Below are 24,634 nucleotides of genomic sequence, written 5' to 3' on the forward strand. Positions count from 1 at the left end.
CGTACCCAGACATTTCGCTCTTTACCTATTCTGATGAACACTAAAATGAGACACAATATTTTTTTAGCGCAACGAAATCTGACTTTCAATAATCCCTACAAAAGAATGGCCCTGACTAATATTAACCTATACCTTTCACAAATCACTTACCTCACAAAAATCTTCGTTACTCGAACTACTGCAATACAGCGAGCGCCACTACTGCCAGCTAAATAAAAGATTCAAACTACTGAAGGCACTAGCTACTGACAGGCATAGTTAGCAAATGAAAGATTTTGATAGAGAACAAACAATGTATTTACCTTAATAGTGTTCAAAAGTCATAATATATATAGCAGTTCATGACAACCATTCTTACAAATGTACTGTTTCTGTGCAGATCATCCGCTCTCAAAACTCCGCCATTTCTCTCCCCACATCCACCTCTGCTGGCGGCTCACCTCCGACTGCGCAGCGCTACGCGCTGTTAACATCCAGCTGCCCAACACTACAATGGCAGACAACAATGCAAACCAGCCACAGACTGCACACAGCACAGCCAGTGATTTTCATACAGAGCGCTGCGTGGCGTTACCAACATAAAAACCTAAACAGCGTACTTACATGTCTCGCACTCATTAGACAGATGTATTCCCGAAATTTCATTATGAGCAGTGGCGCGGCTGGCGCCAGTGTTCTCGCACTTAGAATGGGATCGCTGCCATCGATTATAGGGTCACCATCTTTGCCTTCCGCGATTCAGGCCGGAGGTCGGGTGATTAACGGGGAGAGAAAAGAGACAGCGGAATGGATATTCGCAGGGTCGGAGGTGGCTTGTTGACGTCTACCGTGAGGCCTGTGGTACGACGCCTGTACGCTATGGGTAGGGTCAGCGAGAGATCCCGACAGTGACTTGATGGGACCTCGGGTTTGGTATCTCGGTGGTGCACTATAGTGTTTTGGGGATTTTCTGCTGCCAGGGTATTATAGGTTCTTGTTACTGGCCACTGAAATTGAGATGTGTCTATGGCGTGACGGAGGAAATGTGTGATGCTCGCCGCTGTTGCATGTGAAAACGCTTCGTCTGCCTTGTGTCTGTGCAGGAAATTATGTGAAGTAAATAGCTGATACCACGGCGACGTCTTGCTCTCAAGCGTTGTTGAATATATTTCGGAATTACTGAATGGTGAAGATATTCCTCGCGTAAAGCAAATGAAGCCATTTGCGCCATACTAAGGTACTGTTTTATTCTGCTTAAATCTGTGTCAGTTATAAGTGCATTTATATGCCCTTCTTTGGTTGCAAAAGTTATAGAAGTGTGTTAACAGAGAGCTATGTGGAAAGGGATATAAAGTTGAAACCCTTCCAATAAGTGAATACACTCGAACTCTGTATTACTAAAGGTGCCTTTCGATACCAGCACCTACCTTGGATAATAAGTGTTATTCGGAGGTTGTCATGGTACTGCAAGAAATTATTATACACAAAATTGTTTATTCTGATTATACTAAATTGGAGACGTAAGGTCGGTTGTGTGCCGCTGTAAATTACTATTGTCTCCTCTGTGTGGCAGAGGAGACAATTATTCCTCTCATATTTCGAGTTTTGAATTCGCGGGTTTTACTTAAGCTGACACTGTCCAGTTGTAAGACTTATAAACAGGCAAGTCAAACTGAGTATTCTATGAGCTCAAGACGATATTCTACTACGTGGTACCTTAGTTTGTTATAGGTTAGAAGTATTTTACGTGTTATTAATATTATGCTGTTTGCTTTGTCTAAAGAGGAGGTAGTTCTGTGAAGTAGTCGTTTATATTTCATTAGTGTGTTACGCGTTGTGCCTTTTCGTGTTTATTGTTTTCAAGAATGACTACGTGTTTGTTGCAGGTAGCTGAAACTGACGTGCTGACGGAGGTCGCGTCCTGGCAGGGTTGATAGTGGCCCTTTTTACTACGGCACATCCGGCTATCCTCCTCCAGTACATTTGTCTCGCTTATATCGTTACTACGTTTGTCGAGTGGAATTAGGGCTTACTGTAATCACCTTATATGTTGAACTTAAGTATCTCCATTGCCAGGGCGCGAACCTTCGTGGGTATAGTCGTATTCTCATCTGTAAAGATTGATTGTGTTATTCATTTGTTCTCGTCACATGTATGATTATTTATCTTGTTACATTTAATGTCAGTAAAATGTAAGTGTTAGCGAGGTCCGAATAGGGACGTTGTATTCTCCTCTTGTGGAAACAAATTTAAGTGATTTTATTCCTTTTTTAAGTAGCCTTTAGATGCGTACATTTTGCCTTCATGTTTGGTGTTTTTATGGCTTCCACGTTAATTAAAATTAAAATAAAGGTAAATTTGGCAACGGAGGGTTTCGTGTATTTATTAATTGCTAAGTGGATCCTAAGTTAAGTGCAGGAACCCTACCACATTACTCTACGTTTATTATTTTTTGGTATTGCGATTTTTTGCCGCCAGTGTATAGGAAATAGTGAAAATCAAATTTTTGTTTCTGCTGCAAGCCTTTATATAGGCAGCCTGCAACTGGAGCCGTGCACCATGAACCGCTTTAGCAGTTTGCTAGGATTGGAGAGTATTCTCCTGGCCGGAGAGGGAGATTATGAATAAGAAGTAAGAGGCAAACAAGTCGTGGGCAGGCGGAACCTCAAGTACTTCGAAAATCCGCTGCGGTTCTTTCAGAGAGTTGTGGTGGAGTTTCTCCATTGAAAGGAAGCAGATCTATTCAGCTTGACAAGCACTCACTTGTTACAGGTGCCTCTTTGATACCGCTAACAGGGTCTTAGCGGAAATAATATGCTGTTGCCATCTTTCGTAGCGGAATGCTCACACAACTCGAATGACCGGTTGTTTAAAGTGAAACTGTGCACTTGACAATAGAACATATCCTAAAAGAGGAGGTGATAGTTTGTATCGTGGTTTTTGCTGTTGAATCAAACTTATATCACGATGCAGTAAACTCTGTTTTCAGCTGGCGTTGCGAAGGAGTCGAAATTTTGTCAACCAATAGGGAGACCTTGGGTATAGCTTAAATTTACCCGAGCAACAGTTAGCGGGCAATGCTAGGGCTGAACGAAAATCTTAAGAGGCAGCTTTGAAAATTGTTCATATGGCGTAAATTAAATTAGAAAAAATAAATAACATCGTTGACTGTAATATTAGCTTATGAAGTGTATCCTTGTTTGTTGTATTAAGAGTCTAACATGTCCCTGTATGGGAGGCGTGCCCATAGCAGGTAAGACGTGATGTCGGTTACCAGTCTTAGCTTCCTCATCTTGATGAGTGGTGCAGCATTTTCTCTGCACCACATGTTATTGTCATACCGACAGTATTCGGTATTCAGAGCCTTTTCAGCTAGGCAGAGTATCCATTACACAAATACAACCCAACAGCACGAATGAATAAACGTGTAATGTCACAGCCGACCTTTACAAATCTTTGTCCTGAATTTTATTAATATAAGTATGTGGAACCAAACACTGTTAATTGCACAAACGAAACCTATAAAACTTTAGGGATTGTGAACTGTATCAGAGATGCTAGAGATGTAACGATAAATGTAATCTCTGAATGGACAAAAAATTGATCACATTTTTTGCTTGTTTTTCTCGCTCATTTTCTTAACTCGTTCAATTCTGAATTGCAATAGCTTTGATCTGACGTTAATTTATCTGGATGTTTAGCTTTGATTCTTATTTGGAGAATTAATGTTTGATCATAGTCCAGGGATAATTAAATATATAGGAACCACATAAAAGTATTATGTTCACAGACAACATATTTATTTTTGTTTTTCCGTCATAACTATCGATTAGCTGCTGTTACGACCAAATTTAAGTTGTGTGTGTCAGTTACTTTGAGAATATATTGTTAAATTCATTTTTTATTTCATTTAAAATACTATTCGTTTCTTTATTAGATTAATAACTGCGGAATAAATAAATACGGAAGCTTTTCCTTTGGTCCGCGTTGTTTTCGAGCGCCATTTCAATCGCAGCTATTATTTGTCTTTCAATTCCGATAGAGCCTGCAACCATTTTCACATTACGAAGTCCGGTTATAAATTACGTATTTTATTCTGAAAGGAAATAGCATTAAGTTTCACGGTCAGTTTATAGATTACCAAAAGAGCTGCCGTAGCCTTCTTAAAATTCCCACTGAAAATATTTAATAATTTACATAATAGCATTAACAAAGAAGAATTTCATAAAAAGAGGCCCCAGTTTTCTTTAACGTTGCTGTCATTGCTAATTGCTAATTGTGTCAGAGTTTACCGAAAGTTAATATTTTCATTTCTCAGTTATTTTACGTAACTTCAAGTCGTTTAAAAAAAGGTGGTGACGCTAAAAACGATGATCCAAAACTATATGGAACGACATGAACTACCCACTACGAGTAACAGGCAGAGTTTAATGGTTGGATGATGATGATGGTGGTGGTGATGAAGATGTAGTGTATATGAGTGTCATGAATAGTAGAACTAAGTTGACTTGCCTCGATAGCCGCGCGCGTTAGCACGTAGTTTCGGGGATTCAAGGAGGGCTCTGGCCGCGTATCGAATCCGCCTGGCGGATTAACGACGAGGGCTGGTGTACTGGCCAGCCTAGATGTGGTTTTTAGGCGGTTTCCCACATATGACTATGTGACGTGGAGTATTTTAAAAGTATGAAACGCAAATTGGGTTGTTTAGTGCGTCAACCAGTTCGCGAGACTGCGCACTGCGGCGAACCCACAATTCTGTCAACGCGTTTCGGGGCCACGTGACTATCACACTCATACTTAACGCCCTCTTTGGAGTTGCAGGGAGTAAAACAGCGGAGAGCATCACAGTGTCCTCAGGATTCAGATTGAACTATAGGGTGAAATTCACTACAGATACATACGAAAAGTTGTGAACAAATATGTTTGAAATACGTTACATACATGTGAAATTCATATATGTGTGAAATATAAATGACGTACTCTTATATGTATGTGAGCGAAGCCACGGGCGAAAATCTAGTCTCTCTAGGTAGTATTAATAATTTTCATTATCTGCAGACATACTTGATCAATACTCGTACAAGACAACATAGATAAATGTATTTAAAAACAAATTCAAATCTGCTTTTTATGCAGCTCATTGTGGTGGACGAAGCTACCAACGCGGTGAGTCATAGAGGTGTACACTGATGAACCAAAACATTACAGCCACCTGCCTAACAGCTTGTTTCTACGTCTTTGGTCCGTAATACATCACTGATTCTGCGTTTCAGAGCTCCATCAGTGTCTCGGTAGGCTTATGGACATATGTGGCATTAGATGTCTACGCACCGGTCATGTAATTCGCGTAAGTAACGGACCTCTGGTTTGCTGACACGGTGATGACGCCCGATACCGACCCAGATGCGTTCCATAGGATTTATTGTACATCAGACGTAATTGGTCACCGAGATGTCAACGTGAGTTCACTATAATGCTTCTCAAACCACCGCAGCCCGGTTCTGGCTCCGAGAAACGGACAATTATCCTGCTGAAAGATGACATCGCCGTCTGGGAAGAGATCAAGCGTGGAGGGATGCACGTGGGTCGCAGCTGTCAGCATGTCTTCGATTACTGCCACAGGTCCATTGCAAACGCAGGAGAACGTCTCCCATAGCACAATACTGCTCCCAGCAGCCTGCGCCCGTGGGGTGCAGCACGTTTCGAGCCGCCTTTCACCTCGGTGACGGCGTTTGTGGAGACAACCATCGACCTAGTTTAGCAAAAATGTGATTCATCCGAAGAGCCGACACGTTTCCACTGATCGACTGTCGAATGTCGATAGTCCCGTGCCCACTGCTGTATGATCAAAAGAATTCAGACACCCCAAAAAACATACGTTTTTCACATTAGGTGCATTGTGCTGCCACCTACTGCCAGGTACTCCATATCAGCGACCTCAGTAGTCATCAGACATCGTGAGAGAGCAGAATGCGGCGCTCCGCGGAACTCACGGACTTCGAACGCGGTCAGGTGATTGGGTGTCACTTGTGTCATACGTCTGTACGCGAGATTTCCACACTCCTAAACATCCCTAGGTCAAATGTTTCCAATGTGATAGTGAAGTGGACGCGTGAAGGGACACGTTCAGCGCAAAAGCGTACTGGCTGACCTCGTGTGTTGACTGACAGAGACCGCCGACAATTGAAGAGGGTCGCAATGTGCAATAAGCAGACATCTATCCAGACCATCACACAGGAATTCAAAACTGCATCAGGATCCACTGCAAGTACTATGACAGTTAGGCGGGAGGTGAGAAAACTGGGATTTCATGGTTTAGCGGCAGCTTATAGGCCACACATCACGCCGGTAAATGCCAAACGACGCCTCGCTTGGTGTAAGGAGCGTAACCATTGGACGATTGAACAGTGCACAAAAGGTTGTGTGGAGTGAGGAATCACGGTACACAAAGTGGCTATCCGATGGCAGGGTGTGGGTATGGCGAATTTCCGGTGAACGTCGTCTACCAGCGCGTGTAGTGCCAACAGTAGAATTCGAAGGCGGTGGTGTTACGGTGTGATCGTGTTTTTCATGGAAGGGGCTTACAGCAGTTGTTATTTTGCGTGGCACTATCACAGCACAGGCCTACATTGATGTTTTAAGCACGTTCTTGCTTCCCACTGTTGAAGAGCAATTCGAGGATGGCGATTGCATCTTTCACCACGATCGAGCAGCTGTTCATAATACACGGCCTGTGGCGGAGTGGTTACACGACAGTAACATCCCTGTAATGTACTGGCGTGTACAGAGTCCTGACCTGAATCCTACAGAGCACCTTTCGGATGTTTTGGAACGCCGAATTCGTGCCAGGCCTCACCGACCAACATCGATATCTCTCCTCAGCGCAGTACTCCGTGAAGAATGGTCTGACATTCCCCAAGAAACCTTCCAGCACCTGATTGAACGTATGCCTGCGAGAGTGGAACCTGTCATCAAGCCTAAGGGTGGGCCAGCACCATATTGAATTCCAGCATTACCGATGGAGGGCGCCAGGAACTTGTAACTCATTTTCAGCCAGGCGTGCAGATACTTACGATCACATAGTGTAATTGACAAAGTCGTTGGGTCAATATGTGAACACGTAGGGAAGGTCTGCTGCGGAGCTCCATGTTAAAAACTGTGCTATGAACGGTGTGCTCCGAAACACTTGTGCAGGTACCAGCCATGTGCTTTTTCGGCAGAAATGCCACAGATCACCATCTATCCTACTTTACAGAGCAGACAAACCTTCGAACCGCACTGTAGGAAAGCAGCCTACTCACGCTGTATAAAATTCTCATCAGTCTTTCCATTATGTGCCAGCCTAGTCCGCTGTAACTAGCTCTGACGTCATAAATGTTGCGCAATACTTTAAAAATCAAGTAAATAACCTGAAACGTTTCTAGCATGTCAGGTGGTAATACTAAATCAATATGTGTTGAATATCAGTTCAATAACTTTAACCATTTTCGAAATTTGGACGTTTTTCTGTAAAAATCATTGGCGCAACAGAAAAGAGCTAGAAACTTAAAAATTTATATTTAGATTCCTTTTTCATAATAATTTAGTAGAAACAGTATTTTGAATCTCACAAATTAAAATTTTAGTTGAAATTCATGATTTTCTGGTTTTTGTCTTAAAAATTAAGGAAGCAAGATAGATTAAGTAGGCGATTAAATAAGGCTAGGATGTTTAAATTTAAGTAGAAGGGAGATCCGCTATAATCATAAAGATGTGAGAAGTTTCAATTGAATAACTATAAAACTATAGCGATAGCGTATCTCCAAAGTTCAGAGCTCGTCTACTGCGTGTAGTGTAATTAAATTAATTCTCTCGCCCAAAATATTTTACTTAGCCACGTCAGACTGTTATTATGATTACTTACCTGTGTGCTGATTGCACAATTAAATTGAGAGCTTCATCGGCCATCAGCAAAGGAAGCGATGATTTATTCAATAACTTAAAGTGGTGCGTTACTAGCCCAGCGGCTAGTTGGGAGAGCCGATTTGATCAGGCGTTCCCTTAGCCGTCCGCACCGCGGCTTTATATATAAGAACGCTGCGCCAGGAAGCAAGGCCCCAGTTCTCTCCAGACGCTGAATAGCACACCACCTGTGCCGGGAGTCGCGTCGCGTGGGTATCATTGCTATAAACAGCCTCGGATGCCGTATTAAGTTACTCGGGATACGCGTAACCATGATATCATTTTTGAGTGAAGTGTTAATTCTGGGATAACTTTAATGATATATCTTCAGTTTGCGTACGTCGTATTTTCACGTGCCGTCGCGGAACAGACATTCTACCATTATTTAGCGTGGCGTTTGATGAACATTATCATCAAATTATGGCGAGCATTCACTTAAACATTTAATTTGGGCAGTCATAGTTGCATCAGCGCATTAGACTCTGAACTGCTCTGATAGCTGGATTGTGTGGATTCTTTTTTTTGATCTGTGACTTTCAGAATATAGCGAACGTTTTTACAGGATCGTTTTTGATTATGAATCCCAGACAATCTCCTAATTCCTCAGAGCTATAAGCTGCATCTATAAGTGTATTTCACAGATGAAGTGGGCACTAGGAATTCTAATTACAGGCTTCACGTATTGCTAATCACTTTGTGCTTGGCAATATTGTAGTTAGAGAGCCAGTGTTGAGAACGGCAAAAGACAGCATAAATAATAGGAACATTTAAATAACATTAAATCCACCAGCCGCCCCACATATGGTGCGTCGGCCGGGAAATGCATCTTTTCTAAATCTACATTCTACATTTTAAATAATAACGATAATTTCCTCCCGCCGCCCCACAGCACGTTCTGTGAAGTGTCGTGGAGGTCGAACCATTTAGCGCCCATTGGTATTATCACTTTCCTTCTACTTCTTTCTGTACACGCTCACGAGAGTGGCACGTGGACATTCGATCAACTTCGTCGTTTTCGAGACACTCGTTGACAGGCTCTGTGTAGTAATTTTCTGCCCTTTGTCACAGTCACTTATCTCTATGCATTTTCCCATTTGCATCCCTTGTCTTCGCTAGGGTGATGCTCAATCCGTGTCTGCTCCGCTTACATACTTCTGTTGTCGTAATATTTTGTGAACATTTCCCGGGCAGTTGTTAGTAACACTGGGACCTGTACAGCTAGCACAGTGTCTGGGTACTCACCGGGCCGTCTTCTGCGTCAGACCGTACACCTGCTGGCTGAAGCGGAAGGCCAGGTCTCGGAACTCCTGCAGCGTGAGCGGCGCCAGCGTCGAGAACACGTTCCACCATACGAAGCGCTCTGCAAAAGGCGAGGCAGGCGAGCGTCAGGCGAGCCGCTCTAGTCCGGTAAAGTGGGGGGCGTAGCGATGTCACAGGGGGCGAATGCGCGCGCTAGGCTCCATTACAACGAAAAGCCGCGCGGGATTAGCCGAGCAGTCTTGGGCGCTGCAGCCGTGGACTGTGCGGCTGGTCCCGGCGGAGGTTCGAGTGCTCCCTCGGGCATGGGTGTGTGTGTGTGTTTCTCCTTAGGATAACTTAGGTTAAGTAGTGTGTAAGCTTAGGGACTGATGACCTTAGCAGTTAAGTCCCATAAGATTTCACACACATTTGAACATTTTTGCAACGAAAAGTTCTGTAAAGTATTTTTGTGACCGCAGGTAAGGACTGAACACGAACGCTTTCTAAAGTGATTACTCCATCAAAAAAAGAAAGGCACGTTCCTTGTAGGACTGGAAGCAGAGATAGATAGGTAGATAGATAGATAGATAGAGAGAGAGATAGATAGATAGATAGAGAGAGAGAGAGAGAGAGAGAGAGAGAGAGAGTGAGGGAGGGCGGAGGAGGGTAAGAATGGGGGACACTGTAGATTTAGCCAACGATTATGTGGGGGCTGTGCTTCCTCACGCAACAAATTCCGTTCATATACAGTAGAGTGACCAATACATCTGTTTTCTTTTGCTGAAAATTTTGTAAAGAGCGTTTATAAAGTTGCTTATCGCTTCTATCTTAATGTAAAAAATTTTGATTTTCTTGCAGATAATCTAAAAGAATGAAATGACACAATTTCAGCGGCTTTAGTGTTCTCATACAGATATGATTTCATGTATACAGACTGAAGCGGCGAGTGAAAATTTCTACCAAGACGGTGAATCGAACCTGGGTCTCCTACTTACTACGCAGGTTCGTAGAGTGGGGCGGCAGTGAGAATTTGGACCGACGAGGGAGGTGTGCCTGGGTAGTCCGTGCAGTTGTGCGGACCACTGTGCCAGGGTGGTGTAGTGGCTAAGGCTAATGTTAGTAAGCAGCAGACCCGACTTCGATTCCCGGCCTTGGTACAAACTTTCATTCGCCGCTTCAGTCTATATACACTCCTGGAAATGGAAAAAAGAACACATTGACACCGCTGTGTCAGACCCACCATACTTGCTCCGGACACTGCGAGAGGGCTGTACAAGCAATGATCACACGCACGGAACCGCGGTGTTGGCCGTCGAATGGCGCTAGCTGCGCAGCATTTGTGCACCGCCGCCGTCAGTGTCAGCCAGTTTGCCCGTGGCATACGGAGCTCCATCGCAGTCTTTAACACTGGTAGCATGCCGCGACAGCGTGGACGTGAACGGTATGTGCACTTGACGGACTTTGAGCGAGGGCGTATAGTGGGCATGCGGGAGGCCGGGTGGACGTACCGCCGAATTGCTCAACACGTGGGGCGTGAGGTCTCCACAGTACATCGATGTTGTCGCCAGTGGTCGGCGGAAGGTGCACGTGCCCGTCGACCTGGGACCGGACCGCAGCGACGCACGGATGCACGCCAAGACCGTAGGATCCTACGCAGTGCCGTAGGGGACCGCACCGCCACTTCCCAGCAAATTAGGGACACTGTTGCTCCTGGGGTATCGGCGAGGACCATTCGCAACCGTCTCCATGAAGCTGGGCTACGGTCCCGCACACCGTTAGGCCGTCTTCCGCTCACGCCCCAACATCGTGCAGCCCGCCTCCAGTGGTGTCGCGACAGGCGTGAATGGAGGGACGAATGGAGACGTGTCGTCTTCAGCGATGAGAGTCGCTTGTGCCTTGGTGCCAATGATGGTCGTATGCGTGTTTGGCGCCGTGCAGGTCAGCGCCACAATCAGGACTGCATACGACCGAGGCACACAGGGCCAACACCTGGCATCATGGTGTGGGGAGCGATCTCCTACACTGGCCGTACACCACTGGTGATCGTCGAGGGGACACTGAATAGTGCACTCTCTTCAGCGATGAGAGTCGCTTCTGCCTTGGTGCCAATGATGGTCGTATGCGTGTTTGGCGCCGTGCAGGTGAGCGCCACAATCAGGACTGCATACGACCGAGGCACACAGGGCCAACACCCGGCATCATGGTGTGGGGAGCGATCTCCTACACTGGCCGTACACCACTGGTGATCGTCGAGGGGACACTGAATAGTGCACGGTACATCCAAACCGTCATCGAACCCATCGTTCTACCATTCCTAGACCGGCAAGGGAACTTGCTGTTCCAACAGGACAATGCACGTCCGCATGTATCCCGTGCCACCCAACGTGCTCTAGAAGGTGTAAGTCAACTACCCTGGCCAGCAAGATCTCCGGATCTGTCCCCCATTGAGCATGTTTGGGACTGGATGAAGCGTCGTCTCACGCGGTCTGCACGTCCGGCACGAACGCTGGTCCAACTGAGGCGCCAGGTGGAAATGGCATGGCAAGCCGTTCCACAGGACTACATCCAGCATCTCTACGATCGTCTCCATGGGAGAATAGCAGCCTGCATTGTTGCGAAAGGTGGATATACACTGTACTAGTGCCGACATTGTGCATGCTCTGTTGCCTGTGTCTATGTGTCTGTGGTTCTGTTAGTGTGATCATGTGATGTATCTGACCCCAGGAATGTGTCAATAAAGTTTCCCCTTCCTGGGACAATGAATTCACGGTGTTCTTATTTCAATTTCCAGGAGTGTATATAAAATTTAAAAGAAGGCATGACTGACTGCACGGAATTTCGTATGAGGTGGTTTCACCTACCAAACGAAATTATGGTCTCTGCTGTGGAACTGCACGCCACCCTGAAGTCTCACGAGCAGGTGAAGCCTGAGAGAAGGAAGGATCTCATCTGCTCCTTTTGCCTCAGCGACCTACAGGCGAATCCACAGATGTCGCAAGGAGATAGAATGCTTCAACTGAGTGAGCACACCATCCACGATGCTACTCCAGGCGGGTGTAAAAATGAATGTGCGCAACGGAAAATACTGAACGTGAAAATGAAGATTTGGCCCTGTCTGACTACCCCCTGAAGCAGATCTTAGGATCTCTTAATTGAGATATTATCTCCTCCTTCTTGCTCTTTAACATATAAATTACAACATAAACATAAATGAATCATTAACGGAACTAGTAACCACAAAATGATAAATGCTCTTTCTGCCTATACATTTATTGTAGATTAAAACCCCTTTACATATTACAAATGTTTATATATCACTGTCCAAATGAATTTCCTAACTAATATCAGTTGCCCAAATCTGCCCCTTTTTATGGCTAGGCGATCTAACATAAATAACGCGTGATGACTGATATCATCTACGTACTAAACACTAGAAGACACTACTTTGAAAGACAATCTACAGTAGTGGAAATAAAACTTACGTGACGACAGCTGTTTAGCTTTATAGTCCTAATATTCCGAATCAGTCAGCAATGTCACCGTATGTACTGTGTCCGGTGCGTGCGAGTGATGGTTCTTGTACATGTCTGTGACGATGTAAGAACTCTAGCCACAAATAAAAACTCTTTCAAACACTAGAACGGCAAAAGGCGGTCCTCTGACTAGTATAATCTAATACTGTCTTCTCCTCTCTGTGTTCTACAGACGAGAAACGCGAACTCCCAGCCACAAGGACGGAGTTCAGATAACATCTCAAAGTGAGTATAGGCAGAAGAAGTGCTCTCAATCACTGAACGCTACATACTTAACGACGACTCCCTGTACGGAGGCGAAGTTCAGAATCGTATAAGTTCGCAACAGTACAGAGCCTAACCGTTCTAACTATAAACTCTCCTGAGAGCAAAGACAGCAAGTCCGTCTGTACCAACAAAAGCAGATATCAAGCGACCGTCACACATGGGCGCTCACAAAACAAGACCTCCTTCTCTCCACCGCTGGCTTTCCAGCAAAGCTCGGCTCCCCTGCCTCGTAACTCCAGAAGGCGAATCATATTCTCGAAACCACGGAATATTCTCACCCTCTACAGACTCTTCCGAACGCCGACCAACCATATTTTAGTCTTTTGTCGTCCAGCACGGAAAGTTTGCGAGGGAATACCTATCCCCGTTAGTTAGGAACTCACACAATGGCACGCTTCTCAGAGTAAATACTCGGAAATAACCCAGCCTGCGTGATTTCCGAAGTAACGCTTCCTCGTTGCTCTCTGCTGCGTCCAAGATGTTCTGAGTTTCCAGTTATTCTTCCGGCCTAGCTACAATACTAACCAGCTGCCACTCTATTGTGCTTCAGCGCCCAGGTGCCCCCACCGTCCGTCTTGGGCTACTTCCTGTTTTCAGCAGGACCAGCACTTCTGTGCGGGCTTTTCCACCCAGGGCCTGGGCTATGCCTGCCTTTACATTTCCACTGGCGTTCCAACCTCTGCTAGTATAGGCAATCATTCATTACGCCGTTTTCATAGTAAAGACAATCCGTCACCGTTCATGCAGTAAGCGTTAGCATCGGGAAGTTCACCGAGGCTTTTTGCAGATGATGCTGTGGTGTATCGAGAGGTTGTAACAATGGAAAATTGTACTGAAATGCAGGAGGATCTGCAGCGAATTGACGCATGGTGCAGGCAATGGCAATTGAATCTCAATGTAGACAAGTGTAATGAGCTACGAATACATAGAAAGAAAGATACTTTATCATTTAGCTACAATATAGCAGGTCAGCAACTGGAAGCAGTTAATTCCATAAATTATCTGGGAGTACGCATTAGGAGTGATTTAAAATGGAATGATCATATAAAGTTGATCGTCGGTAAAGCAGATGCCAGACTGAGAGTCACTGGAAGAGTCCTAAGGAAAAGGAAGTAGGTTACAGTACGTTTGTTCGCCCACTGCTTGAATACTGCTCAGCAGTGTGGTATCCGTACCAGATGGGGTTGATAGAAGAGATAGAGAAGATCCAACGGAGTGCAGCGCGCTTCGTTACAGGATCATTTAGTAATCGCGAAAGCGTTACGGAGATGATAGATAAACTCCAGTGGAAGACTCTGCAGGAGAGACGCTCAGTAGCTCGGTACGGGCTTTTGTTAAAGTTTCGAGAACATACCTTCACCGAAGAGTCAAGCAGTATATTGCTCCCTCATACGTATATCTCGCGAAGAGACCATGAGGATAAAATCTAGAGCCCACACAGAAGCATACCGACAATCCTTCTTTCGCATGGATGTGTGTGATGTCCTTAGGTTAGTTAGGTTTAAGTAGTTCTAAGTTCTAGGGGACTGATGACCACAGATTTTAAGGTCCCATAGTGCTCCGAGCCATTTTTGAATCCTTCTTTCCACGAACAATACGATACTGGAATAGAAGGGAGAACCGATAGAGGTAGTCAAGGTACCCCCCGTCACACACCGTCAGGTGGCTTGCGGAGTATGGATGTAGATGTAGATATTTACAAGGTGAAGGTGACAATGTCAGTCTTCTTTAAATATTCATATGTATGATGTACAACCTATCATGCTATACCTAATTCCGGTATTGAATCACGGCGAGGTATGTAGATGAGTGCTTGTAAGGTGCGAAATTATAGCCACCTTACAACCTTCAACTATATCCATGACTGGGGAAACGAAGTGGCATTCAGCTGGGTACCAGGGCACTCCGGAATCCAGGGAAATGAGGAGACATACATTGCAGCCCAGGAAGCATTGTGGGAACATGTGCTGTCCCATTGCGAGCCATTTGCCCGCTGTTAAGCCACGAAGTCATAAGCCATTGAAGGCAGAGTGACTGGGAGTGCTGGAAAGTTAGTTGCGGTCTGTGTCCGGCTGTGGCGATCCGACTTCCCATCGCAGGGAGGGCATAAAGTGGCACTGACCCGTCTCCGTAAAGGGCATAGTGCTCCGACCAGTGTAATCTTGCTCCAACTCCAGCGAGAGGATTCACCAGTTAGTGGGAATTGTGGAGGGCGTGTTTCACCTTTTAACAGAGTGTACTTTATATTCTAACGAGACGGCAGCGGTAAATTTGAATGGGAACCTGCCCTCCATGTTAGCCGATGACGAGACGAGTGTGGTAGGCTATTGAAAATGCTGTGACGTGTCTAGACTCCGACCTAAACCACTGTGTTCCACGTTTTACTGTGTTGCATGGTGGCTGGCATATGCTCTTTTGTTTAGCGATCAGCAAGACGCACAGCCAAATAATGCTTTCATGATCAACGCCACCATCATAACCAACTGTTCGGGTGTCAAAAATGATTATTTATTTCGGTTTTACATCAGAAACCGTTGGTTTTAGCATTTGTAGGTTTGGAGAAAAGTTTTAACAATGTTGACTGGAAGGCACTTTTTGAAAATCTTAAGGCAGCATGGATAAAATACAGGTAGTCAAAGGTTATCTACGTCCTGTACTAAAACCGGACTGTATTTATAGGAAGGATATGAAACGAAAGCAGTAGTTGAGTAGGGAGTGAGGTAAGTTTGCACCGTATCCTCGATGTTATTCAGTCTGTACGTTGAGGAAGCAGCGATGAAACAAGGAGAAATTTGGGAATGGAGTTAAAGTTAAGGAAGAAGAAATAAAACCTTTGATGTTTACCGATGACATTGTAATTGAAAATGAGCTCTTTTCGGTTTACAAGCCTCGTCATTTCAAATAAAACGCTCGAGCTTTCGATTACTATCTTCGCCAGCGTCGTGAGAAGTAAGAAATAGTGACTGCCGGGGCTGGGACGATTTTCCGTGTAATCGTAATTCTGTCAGAGACGCCATACGACTAGGAAGAGCAGTTCAGCGACGTAGATAGAATCTCGAAAAGAGGCTGTAAGAAGTGAAAAAAAGGATATAAATGTAGAGTCACAACCGCGAGGGAAGCATTTATGAAACACAAGAATTTTTTAACATCTAACATCAATTTAAGTGTTAGGAAGCCTTTCGTGAAGGTATTTGTCTGGAGTACAGCATCCTATGGTAGCGAAATATGGGCAATAAACAGCAGTTCACGCATGAAGAGAATAGAAACTTTTGAAATGTGGTTCTACAGATGAACGCTGAAGATTAGTGAAAATTAGATGGATAGATCATGTAACTAATGAAGTGGTACTGAATAAAATTGGTGAAAAAAGAAATTTATGGCACAACTTGATTAAAAGAAGGGATAGGTTGATATGACGCATCCCGGAGCATCAAGGAATCGTCAGTTTGGTGATGATGTGTGTGTGGTGGGGGGGGGGGTGGAGGAGGGGGAGGGGGAAGAGTAAAATGGTAGACGGGGGCCAATGCTTGACTGCAGTACCCCCGCACTCAAATGGATGTGGGTTGCAGTAGTTAGCAGAGATGAAGAGGAGAGGATAGACTGTGATGGTGAGTGCATCAAACCAGTCTTAGGACTGAAGACCACAACAAAAATAACGACTACAAGAACGCAGCGTTTGCTATTGATGTCTGTTCTCATAGAACCACCATGATGAGTTTTGCACGCCCTCATTCCATGAGACACAATGTAAAGGTCTGGCTTTTATGTAGGAAACTGACGTAAAGTTTGGTTACGAGATTTACACACGAAATTCTCCACTTAATGAAAAAAACCGAGAGCGTAATTTTTTTCTGTCACCAGATTTCGTACTGGGTATCAGCGGGTTGTGTGCCACAGTATTCAGCGGAGGAGGCGAGTACATATGCTGGATTAAAAGGAAAGAAATACTCAATGGAAAACGAAGGAGCGAAACGTTACCACTCTTAATCAAAGTTGACTAACGCTCTGTGTTGACAAACTCTGAAGAGCATTTTTACATCGTAAAACTCTACTGTGTCTACGATCGTTATCCTTAGTGGCAATCAGTTGGTAACAGATAAATATTTAAAACGTTTGTATGTGTTTGGACCATGACACGTATTAATCAAAGAGGAACTCTGAGGTTCAAAACGATGGTGGTAAACGCACTAACAAAGTTCATCTCTCACTACGCTGCGAAGCGACAAAGATTGCCTTTATGCCCGGAATTTTCGGGAGACGAAGGCCTGCCCTTAATGGATGTGCAATCTTCGTCGTAGCACTCGTGTAGTAGTCTATTACTCCAATTATGGAATTAGCTGGCGGGAACAATTTCGACGACCAATATTTGCAGTAATGCTCCTCCGCAACCCTCAGTTAATACCCCAAATTGCCCTTAAAATCGACCCCACAGACTCTATTAACGGCTACCGCAGTTTCCCAACGACCATCGTTCACGCGAGCCGCTTCATGCAAATGTCGGCTGCAGCTTCCGATGACGCATGCGCTGCGCTTTATAATTATTAAGGCGGGCCTGGGCGCCAGAGAGCACATTTGCGCCTCGCACGCCACGGTAATATCTCTGACCCGCTGCCGCCCATGATGTATCGCTGCCCTCGTCCAGATGGTGTCTGCGCATTTCCGGCCTTGGAATGGAGGGGGAAAAATAGCGCGTGAAGTTTCGCTAAATAACACATGCAATTACTGCGCGACTTTGGGTACTAACATACGATTGTAGTTACTTTTGCAAACTTTTTTTTCACTAAAGATTGATGTCAAAGATTACATTTATATCCCAGTCAGTGATAACTGGCTCTGAGCACTATGGGACTCAACTTCTGAGGTCGTTAGTCCCCTAGAACTTAGAACTAGTTAAACCTAACTAACCTAAGGACATCACAAACATCCATGCCCGAGGCAGGATTCGAACCTGCGACTGTAGCGGTCTTGCGGTTCCAGACTGCAGCGCCTTTAACCGCACGGCCACTTCGGCCGGCAGTGATAACTCTGAGGTGCAATACTGTAGGCCATGGCAACTATGAACGGAGAAGACTGAACATCTTATCAACCAGAAGGTTGTTTAACATGTTTTTACAGTAAAACAGGAGGAAAGGTACATACTTTGAGGGGTGGTTGTACTAGTGATACTGAATAAAAAGTTTCATATGGACTTCTGCCTTACTCCGAATGCTTTCCCATATAGAACAAATTTAATATTGATTTTCATTTATTTTCTGTACTTCAAACATTGTCACTGTTTACAATGTAATGTAGAGCAAGTTGAGAAGAACAGTTTGATACAAGACACTTGTGATCGATCAAGTCGGGAAACTACCTCAAATTGGCCTACAAAAACTACGTAAGCTACAGCGCACGCTCGTCGAGCGAGTTTTTCAACATTCTCGCACTCTTTTCGAACAAACCATTAGTTCTAGAGCAAAAAATGAATAGGACCTTTTTGTAAGAAATTTAATGTAGTTTAATTTTGTACTGCAACACGTTTTCGCTGGAGGGTGCGGTTTTCGAGTTATTCGTGAAAAACGTACAAAAGTGATGTTAAATGTGTTCTATCTCGGAAACCATACGGAATAGGGCATTCGTCCATATGAAGTTTTTTTTTCAGGATCACTAATACTATCACCCCTCAAAGCATGTACCTTTCCTCCTGACTTACCCTGTATATATCTGTGTGTGTGTGTGTGTGTGTGTTTTTCTCTTTTAAATTATATAGAAGTTTTTTTTAGAAGGTCAAGAGATTAAAATACTGAAAAGAAGCAGTACAAAATAGAAATTCTTGAAACACACCAGTAAAGACGAACTACATGTTGTTTGCGCTCAGCTTGGAAGTAAGCATGAAAATGGTCGGTGGCTCTCTGTCATACACTAGATTGCCATTAATGACTCCTTCTCCATTACAACGCTTCTAACTGATTATCAAGACTTTCTACTAAGTTACTGTACTCGTAGATTATTGTAGGTATTCCTCCTGCAATAGTCCATCAGGATGATATGATGGATACGCCAAGTTAGGTTAATAATAAGTTTATAGGAGCCAAATAGCCATACAAATTCAAAGTACAATGATAGTGATAAAATAAATTAGAGATTTTACGTATTGTGATCTGCATAGCCACTTATTGGCCGCGTGCTTTTGGTACAGAGCTGTATATGGAACCGTTTGCATATTCTGTGAGGCAGTTTACGTTCACACATTTTGTTTGGTTCGTGATATAACGGGTTGTTGCAAATAGGGTGGTGGAAACTATGGACTACCATTCTGGTGACCACGTGTCTCATTTCGAAGCTTTCCTTTGTCCATATTCGGTAAATCATGGTGGCTGTGTTGTAAAATTCTGGAGGTATGTCTCCCCTTTTTTCCTTCAAAGTTTTAAGTAGACTTTCCAAAGCGCTGCTGTTGGGTAGTATCAGGTTTGTCCACAGGTCTTCAGTGAGGAAGGATTCCTTCACCAGCAGGTATACAAGTCTGAATCGTGTTGCTTTGGACACTCCTATTGCTTTCTTTCTAGTCTTGTTAGATTTTTCTCTGTAAGATGTGGTCCGATAATTTCTATGCCGTACGTCAGTATTGGGAAGATTTTGGCTCTGAATAGTGCCATTGCTGTTACTGGGCTAGGGGATCTGATGTATCGCATTTCACGGATAGACATTATTGCTTGCATTGGTTTCTGTGTTACATGTTTCGTGAAACATTTTGCAGTTGTTTGTATTGTGACTCCTAAGTACTTGAAGTCTTGTACAATCTGCAGTTTTCTCTCCCGTATGAATATCTCAGCCGATGCAGGTGCTCTTCCTCCATTTCTGAGTACCATAATTCCTGTTTTCGCCACATTTATTTCGAAGCCAATCTTCCATGTCGTTTATCGCTTCTTCTAACTTTGCAATGTCCTTTACGCCTATTACAGTATCGTCTGCGTATGCATATGAGATTACAGCCTCCCTTTGGGGTTTTCTTAGGACTTCTTCCGCTACAAGGATAAATAACAGAGGACTCATTGGGGTCTTCCTGTAGTACTCCGTTTGATTGGAGTATCGGCTCCGAAAGGGAGAGGTTGTCAGATCCTTTTATCGTTCCATCGAAGTATTGCGCTTATGACTGGTGTCCGTACGTTGTTTTCGCCTAGGGTTTCCCCTGGTTTTTTGGTCATTAATTTTCTGTTTATAAAGTCAAAGGCTTTTGTGAAGCCTATAAATACTACATAGACCTTTCTCTGTCTTCAAGGCTTCCCATACGCTCTTTAGCAGGAGTTCTATTGCAGTCAGACTTGATCTTCCCTTCATGAATCTCATTTGGCTTTCGGGGAGGTGTTCGTCGATTGTTTGCTTTATCCTTCCTGGTATTATTTTTATGAACACTTTGAAAGGTACGTTTTCTGGGGCTATGCCTCTGTATTTACTAGGGTCCTTGAGGCCTCCTTTTCCTTTATTAAGCAATTTTACTGTTGACTGTCTCCATTGTTCTGGAATGGAGGCTGCTTCTATGCAATAATTGTAGACTTTTGTCCATTAATATTTGGGCAGTGTCTTTCAAATCTTCGCTATAAAGTCTGTCAGGGCTTGCAGTTTTTTGTTCTTGGTGCTGTTAATGGCATCTTTGATCTCTTCTGTGGTCAATGGGGCCCATTCCACAGTTGTTTGTGGCATTGTTTCCCCTCTGCCGTCTGGTCTCCCTCATAGTCCTTCCTTGTTCAGTATGTTGTCGAAGTGCGTTTCCCATATTTTCATATCGATGTAATGTGTTTCAACTCGTTTCTGGGGCGTAGCACAATATATGGGTCTTTTGAGGCTCCCTCCACTGGTTTCTTTCCTTCTCTTGCCCAGAATGTTCTCATCTTTTTCTTTAGAGTTTTCTTATAGATGTTTCGTTTTTCGGCGTAAGTACTGAGGAGTGCAAGGTTCTCTGCGCACTGTTTTAGTTGATGTAGGTTTTCTAGTACATCTTTTCTTAGACTGTAACGTTGTGATTTATAAATTGAAATTACATTGTTAAAAATGTAAAGCGACAATTCAAAATGCGTTGTTCACAGAATGTTTCCCCTTAGACTTCAGAATTCATTGTTCGAGGACTAAAAACAGTAACTACTAACAAAGCGCAAGAAACATCCATATATACTATGAGATCAAAAGTATCCGGACACCTCCAAAACATACGTTTTTCATATTAGGTGCATTGTGCTGCCACCTACTGCCAGGTACTCCATTATCAGCGACCTCAGTAGTCATCAGACATCGTGAGAGAGTAGAATGGGGCGCTCCGCGGAACTCACGGACTTCGAACGTGGTCAGGTGATTGCGTGTCACTTGTGTCATACGTCTGTACGCGAGATTTCCACACTGCTAAACATCCCTAGCTCCAATGTTTCCGATGTGACAGGGAAATGGAAATGTGAAGGGACACGTACAGCACAAAAGCGTACAGGCCGACCTCGTCTGCTGAGACGACGACTGTTGAAGAGGGTCGTAGTGTTTAATAGGCAGACATCTATGCAGACCATCACACAGGAATTCCAAACTGCATCAGGGTTCACTGCAAGTTCTATGACAGTTCGGCGTGAGGTGAAAAAACTTGGATTTCATGGTCGAGCGTCTGCTTATAAGCCACACATCATGCTGGTAAACGCCTCGCTTGGTGTAAGAAGCGAAAAACTTGGACGATTGATCAATGGAGAAAAGTTGTGTGGAGTGACGAATCACGCTACAGAATGTGGAGATCCGATGGCAGGGTGTGGGTATGACGAATGCTCGGCGAACGTCATCTGGCAGCGTGTGTATTGCCAACAGCACAATTCCGAGGCGATGGTGTTATGGTGTGGTCGTGTTTTTCATGGAGGTGGCTTGTGCCCTTTGGTATTTTGCGTGGCACTATCACAGCACAGGCCTATATTAAGGTTTCAAGCACCTTCTTGCTTCCCACTGTTGAAGAGCAATTCGGGGACGGCGATTGCATCTTTCAACACGATCGAACACTTGTTCATAATGCACGGCCTGTGACGGAGTGGTTACACGACAATAACATCCTTATAATGTACTGGCCTGCACAGAGTCCTGCCCTGAATCCTATAGAAGACCTTTGGGATGTTTTGGAACGCCGACTTCGTGCCAGACCTCACCGACCGACAACGATACCTCTCCCCAGTGTAGCACTCCGTGAAGAACGGGCTGCCATTCCCCAAGAAACCTCCCAGCACCTGCTTGAATGTATGCCTGTGAGAGTCGAAGCTGGCTAAGGGTGGGCCAACACCATATATTCGTGACGGAGGGCGCCACGAACTTGTAAGTAAATTTCAGTCAGGTGTCCGGATACTTTTGATCGCATAGTTTGCCTTAACGCCCCCTCAATAGAATTAGAAACACCCCAGACCAATCCTAGGTGTAGGTACAACGTATCCAGCGCGCAGACAGGTTGATCGCAGGCTCTCAACTGGACTCCTCCTAACCAACACACGGCCGTCACTGTGGTACCTATGCAGAACCAGTTTTCATGGAAAAACACAACAGTCCTCCACCCTGTCCTCCAATGAGCTATTGTTTGACACTAGTGAAGTCGAAAAAGGCGGTGGTTTCAGGTCAGTAGAACGCACGGTACAGGACTTTTGACACGCCAGTCAAGCTCAGGAACATACATGGATTTTGCATAAAAACAAAGTAATATGTCACCAGCCAGAGGAATAAAGTTGGTTATGAACAATGTTCTATATTTTTAATAAATAATAGTAAATATATGTAAATGCTTCGGATCATGCAGTCAAAGAAACTAAAACAGTTCTTTCTTAAAATTTTACTCACAAGGGAACATCCCCATAGCACCCCCCTCAGATTTAGTTATAAGTTGGCACAGTGGATACGCCTTGAAAAACTGAACACAGATCAATCGAGAAAACAGGAAGAAGTTGTGTGGAACTATGAAAAAATAAGCAAAATATACAAACTGGGTCGTCCATGCGTAAGTTATGCAATATCAAGGGGAATCTGAGGTGAGGAGCGCCGTGGTCCCGTGGTTAGCGTGAACAGCTGCGGAACGAGAGATCTTTAGTTCAAATCTGCCCTCGACTGAAAATTTTGCTTTCTTTATTTTCGCAAAATTATGATCTGTCCGTTCGTTCATTGACGTCCCTGTTCACTGTAATAAGTTTAGTGTCTGTGTTTTGCGACCGCACCGCAAAACCGTGCGATTAGTTGACGAAAGGACGTGCCTCTCGAATGGGAACCGAAAACATTTGATCGCAAGGTCATAGGTCAACCGATTCCTCCACAGGAAAACACGTCTGATATATTCTATACGACACTGGTGACAGCATGTGCGTCACATGACAGGAATATTTTGTCGACCCACCTAACTAGTACACTTGGCGAATGGGTAAAAAGATTCTTCTACCTTGCCCGATTTAGGTTTTCTTGTGGATGTAATAATCACTCCAAAAAAAGTGATGAAAACATAAGAGTTTGTCACATAAACTGAAAATAAAAAGCTAAAATTTTCGGTCGAGTGAAGATTTGAACCAAAGACCTCTCGTTCCGCAGCTGTTCACGCTAACCACGGGACCACGGCGCTCCCCATCTCACACTGCCCTTATTATTGCTTATATGACACATGGCCGACCCAGTTTGTATATTTTGCTTATTTTTTCATAGTTCCACACAACTTCTTCCTGTTTTCTCGATCGATCTGTGTTCAGTTTTTCAAGGCCTATCCACTGTGCCAACTTATAACTAAATCTGAGGGGGGTGCGATGGGGAGGTTCCCTTGTCAGTGGCAAAGAATGGGTTACGTAGCTAAAGCATTACATCATGTGAATTCAGTCAGGTTTTCAAGTGCCAGCTTGTACTTGTCTTTCAATGGACAGTAAAATTCTTCACTGAGGCATATAGTCGGATTTCGTCTGTCCCTCGCCGCAACCGTTTCCATGTAGCTTAAGATTTGTTACTACATAATTTGTGATATGATCTCGTTGTCAAATTCACTCAGATGGAAACCTGAGAGCTTTTAGATTAACAGGATCTATGAGTTGACTACGATTACTGGTTCCCACGAAAGCGAATTGAGCCCAAATTATACTGATGCATTGCAGTGATTACAGCTGAGAACCGTGATTCACTGAAAAATCTTGAAATAGCAGTCGATGTCAAATGGCTTAAGGTGAGCAATATTAATAGTAGCCGGCCGAAGTGGCCGTGCGGTTAAAGGCGCTGCAGTCTGGAACCGCAAGACCGCTACGGTCGCAGGTTCGAATCCTGCCTCGGGCATGGATGTTTGTGATGTCCTTAGGTTAGTTAGGTTTAACTAGTTCTAAGTTCTAGGGGACTAATAACCTCAGCAGTTGAGTCCCATAGTGCTCAGAGCCATTTATTAATAGTAAGAGGGTTCCTGTCATTTATTATCGTGTTCTTTGCAGCTCAAGAAAGGATTATTCAAACGTGGAAACGTGGGAAGATAGTCTATTATCAAGAGCTTAAGATACCATACGAAGACCTTTCTGAAGAGATTCATAAACTACTATCTCATCTATAAATTCCTCAGGATTCGATCCCAGCTGCATACGAGTGGTCATTTCGTGCTTTGTTGGGGGAAACGGTCCAACAACTTCGTAGCAACTCGGTCATGACCAGTAAGATGCTACTCCAGAAGCATCTGAGACCAT

General features: G+C 44.3%; 1 protein-coding gene across 1 annotated transcript in view; it reads right to left on the bottom strand.

Moving 5' to 3' along the window:
- The window catches only part of LOC126253707 (neprilysin-4-like), an 823,274-nt gene that overhangs the window by 35,293 nt on the left and 763,347 nt on the right, over positions 1–24,634 (bottom strand). The window contains exon 11 of the mRNA XM_049955239.1: positions 9,163–9,280. Coding sequence (XP_049811196.1) covers positions 9,163–9,280 — 118 coding nt within the window. The remainder of the gene's footprint in view (positions 1–9,162; positions 9,281–24,634) is intronic.

This window comes from Schistocerca nitens, chromosome 4 (genome assembly GCF_023898315.1).
Source record: "Schistocerca nitens isolate TAMUIC-IGC-003100 chromosome 4, iqSchNite1.1, whole genome shotgun sequence".
Taxonomy (NCBI): Eukaryota; Metazoa; Arthropoda; class Insecta; order Orthoptera; family Acrididae; genus Schistocerca; species Schistocerca nitens.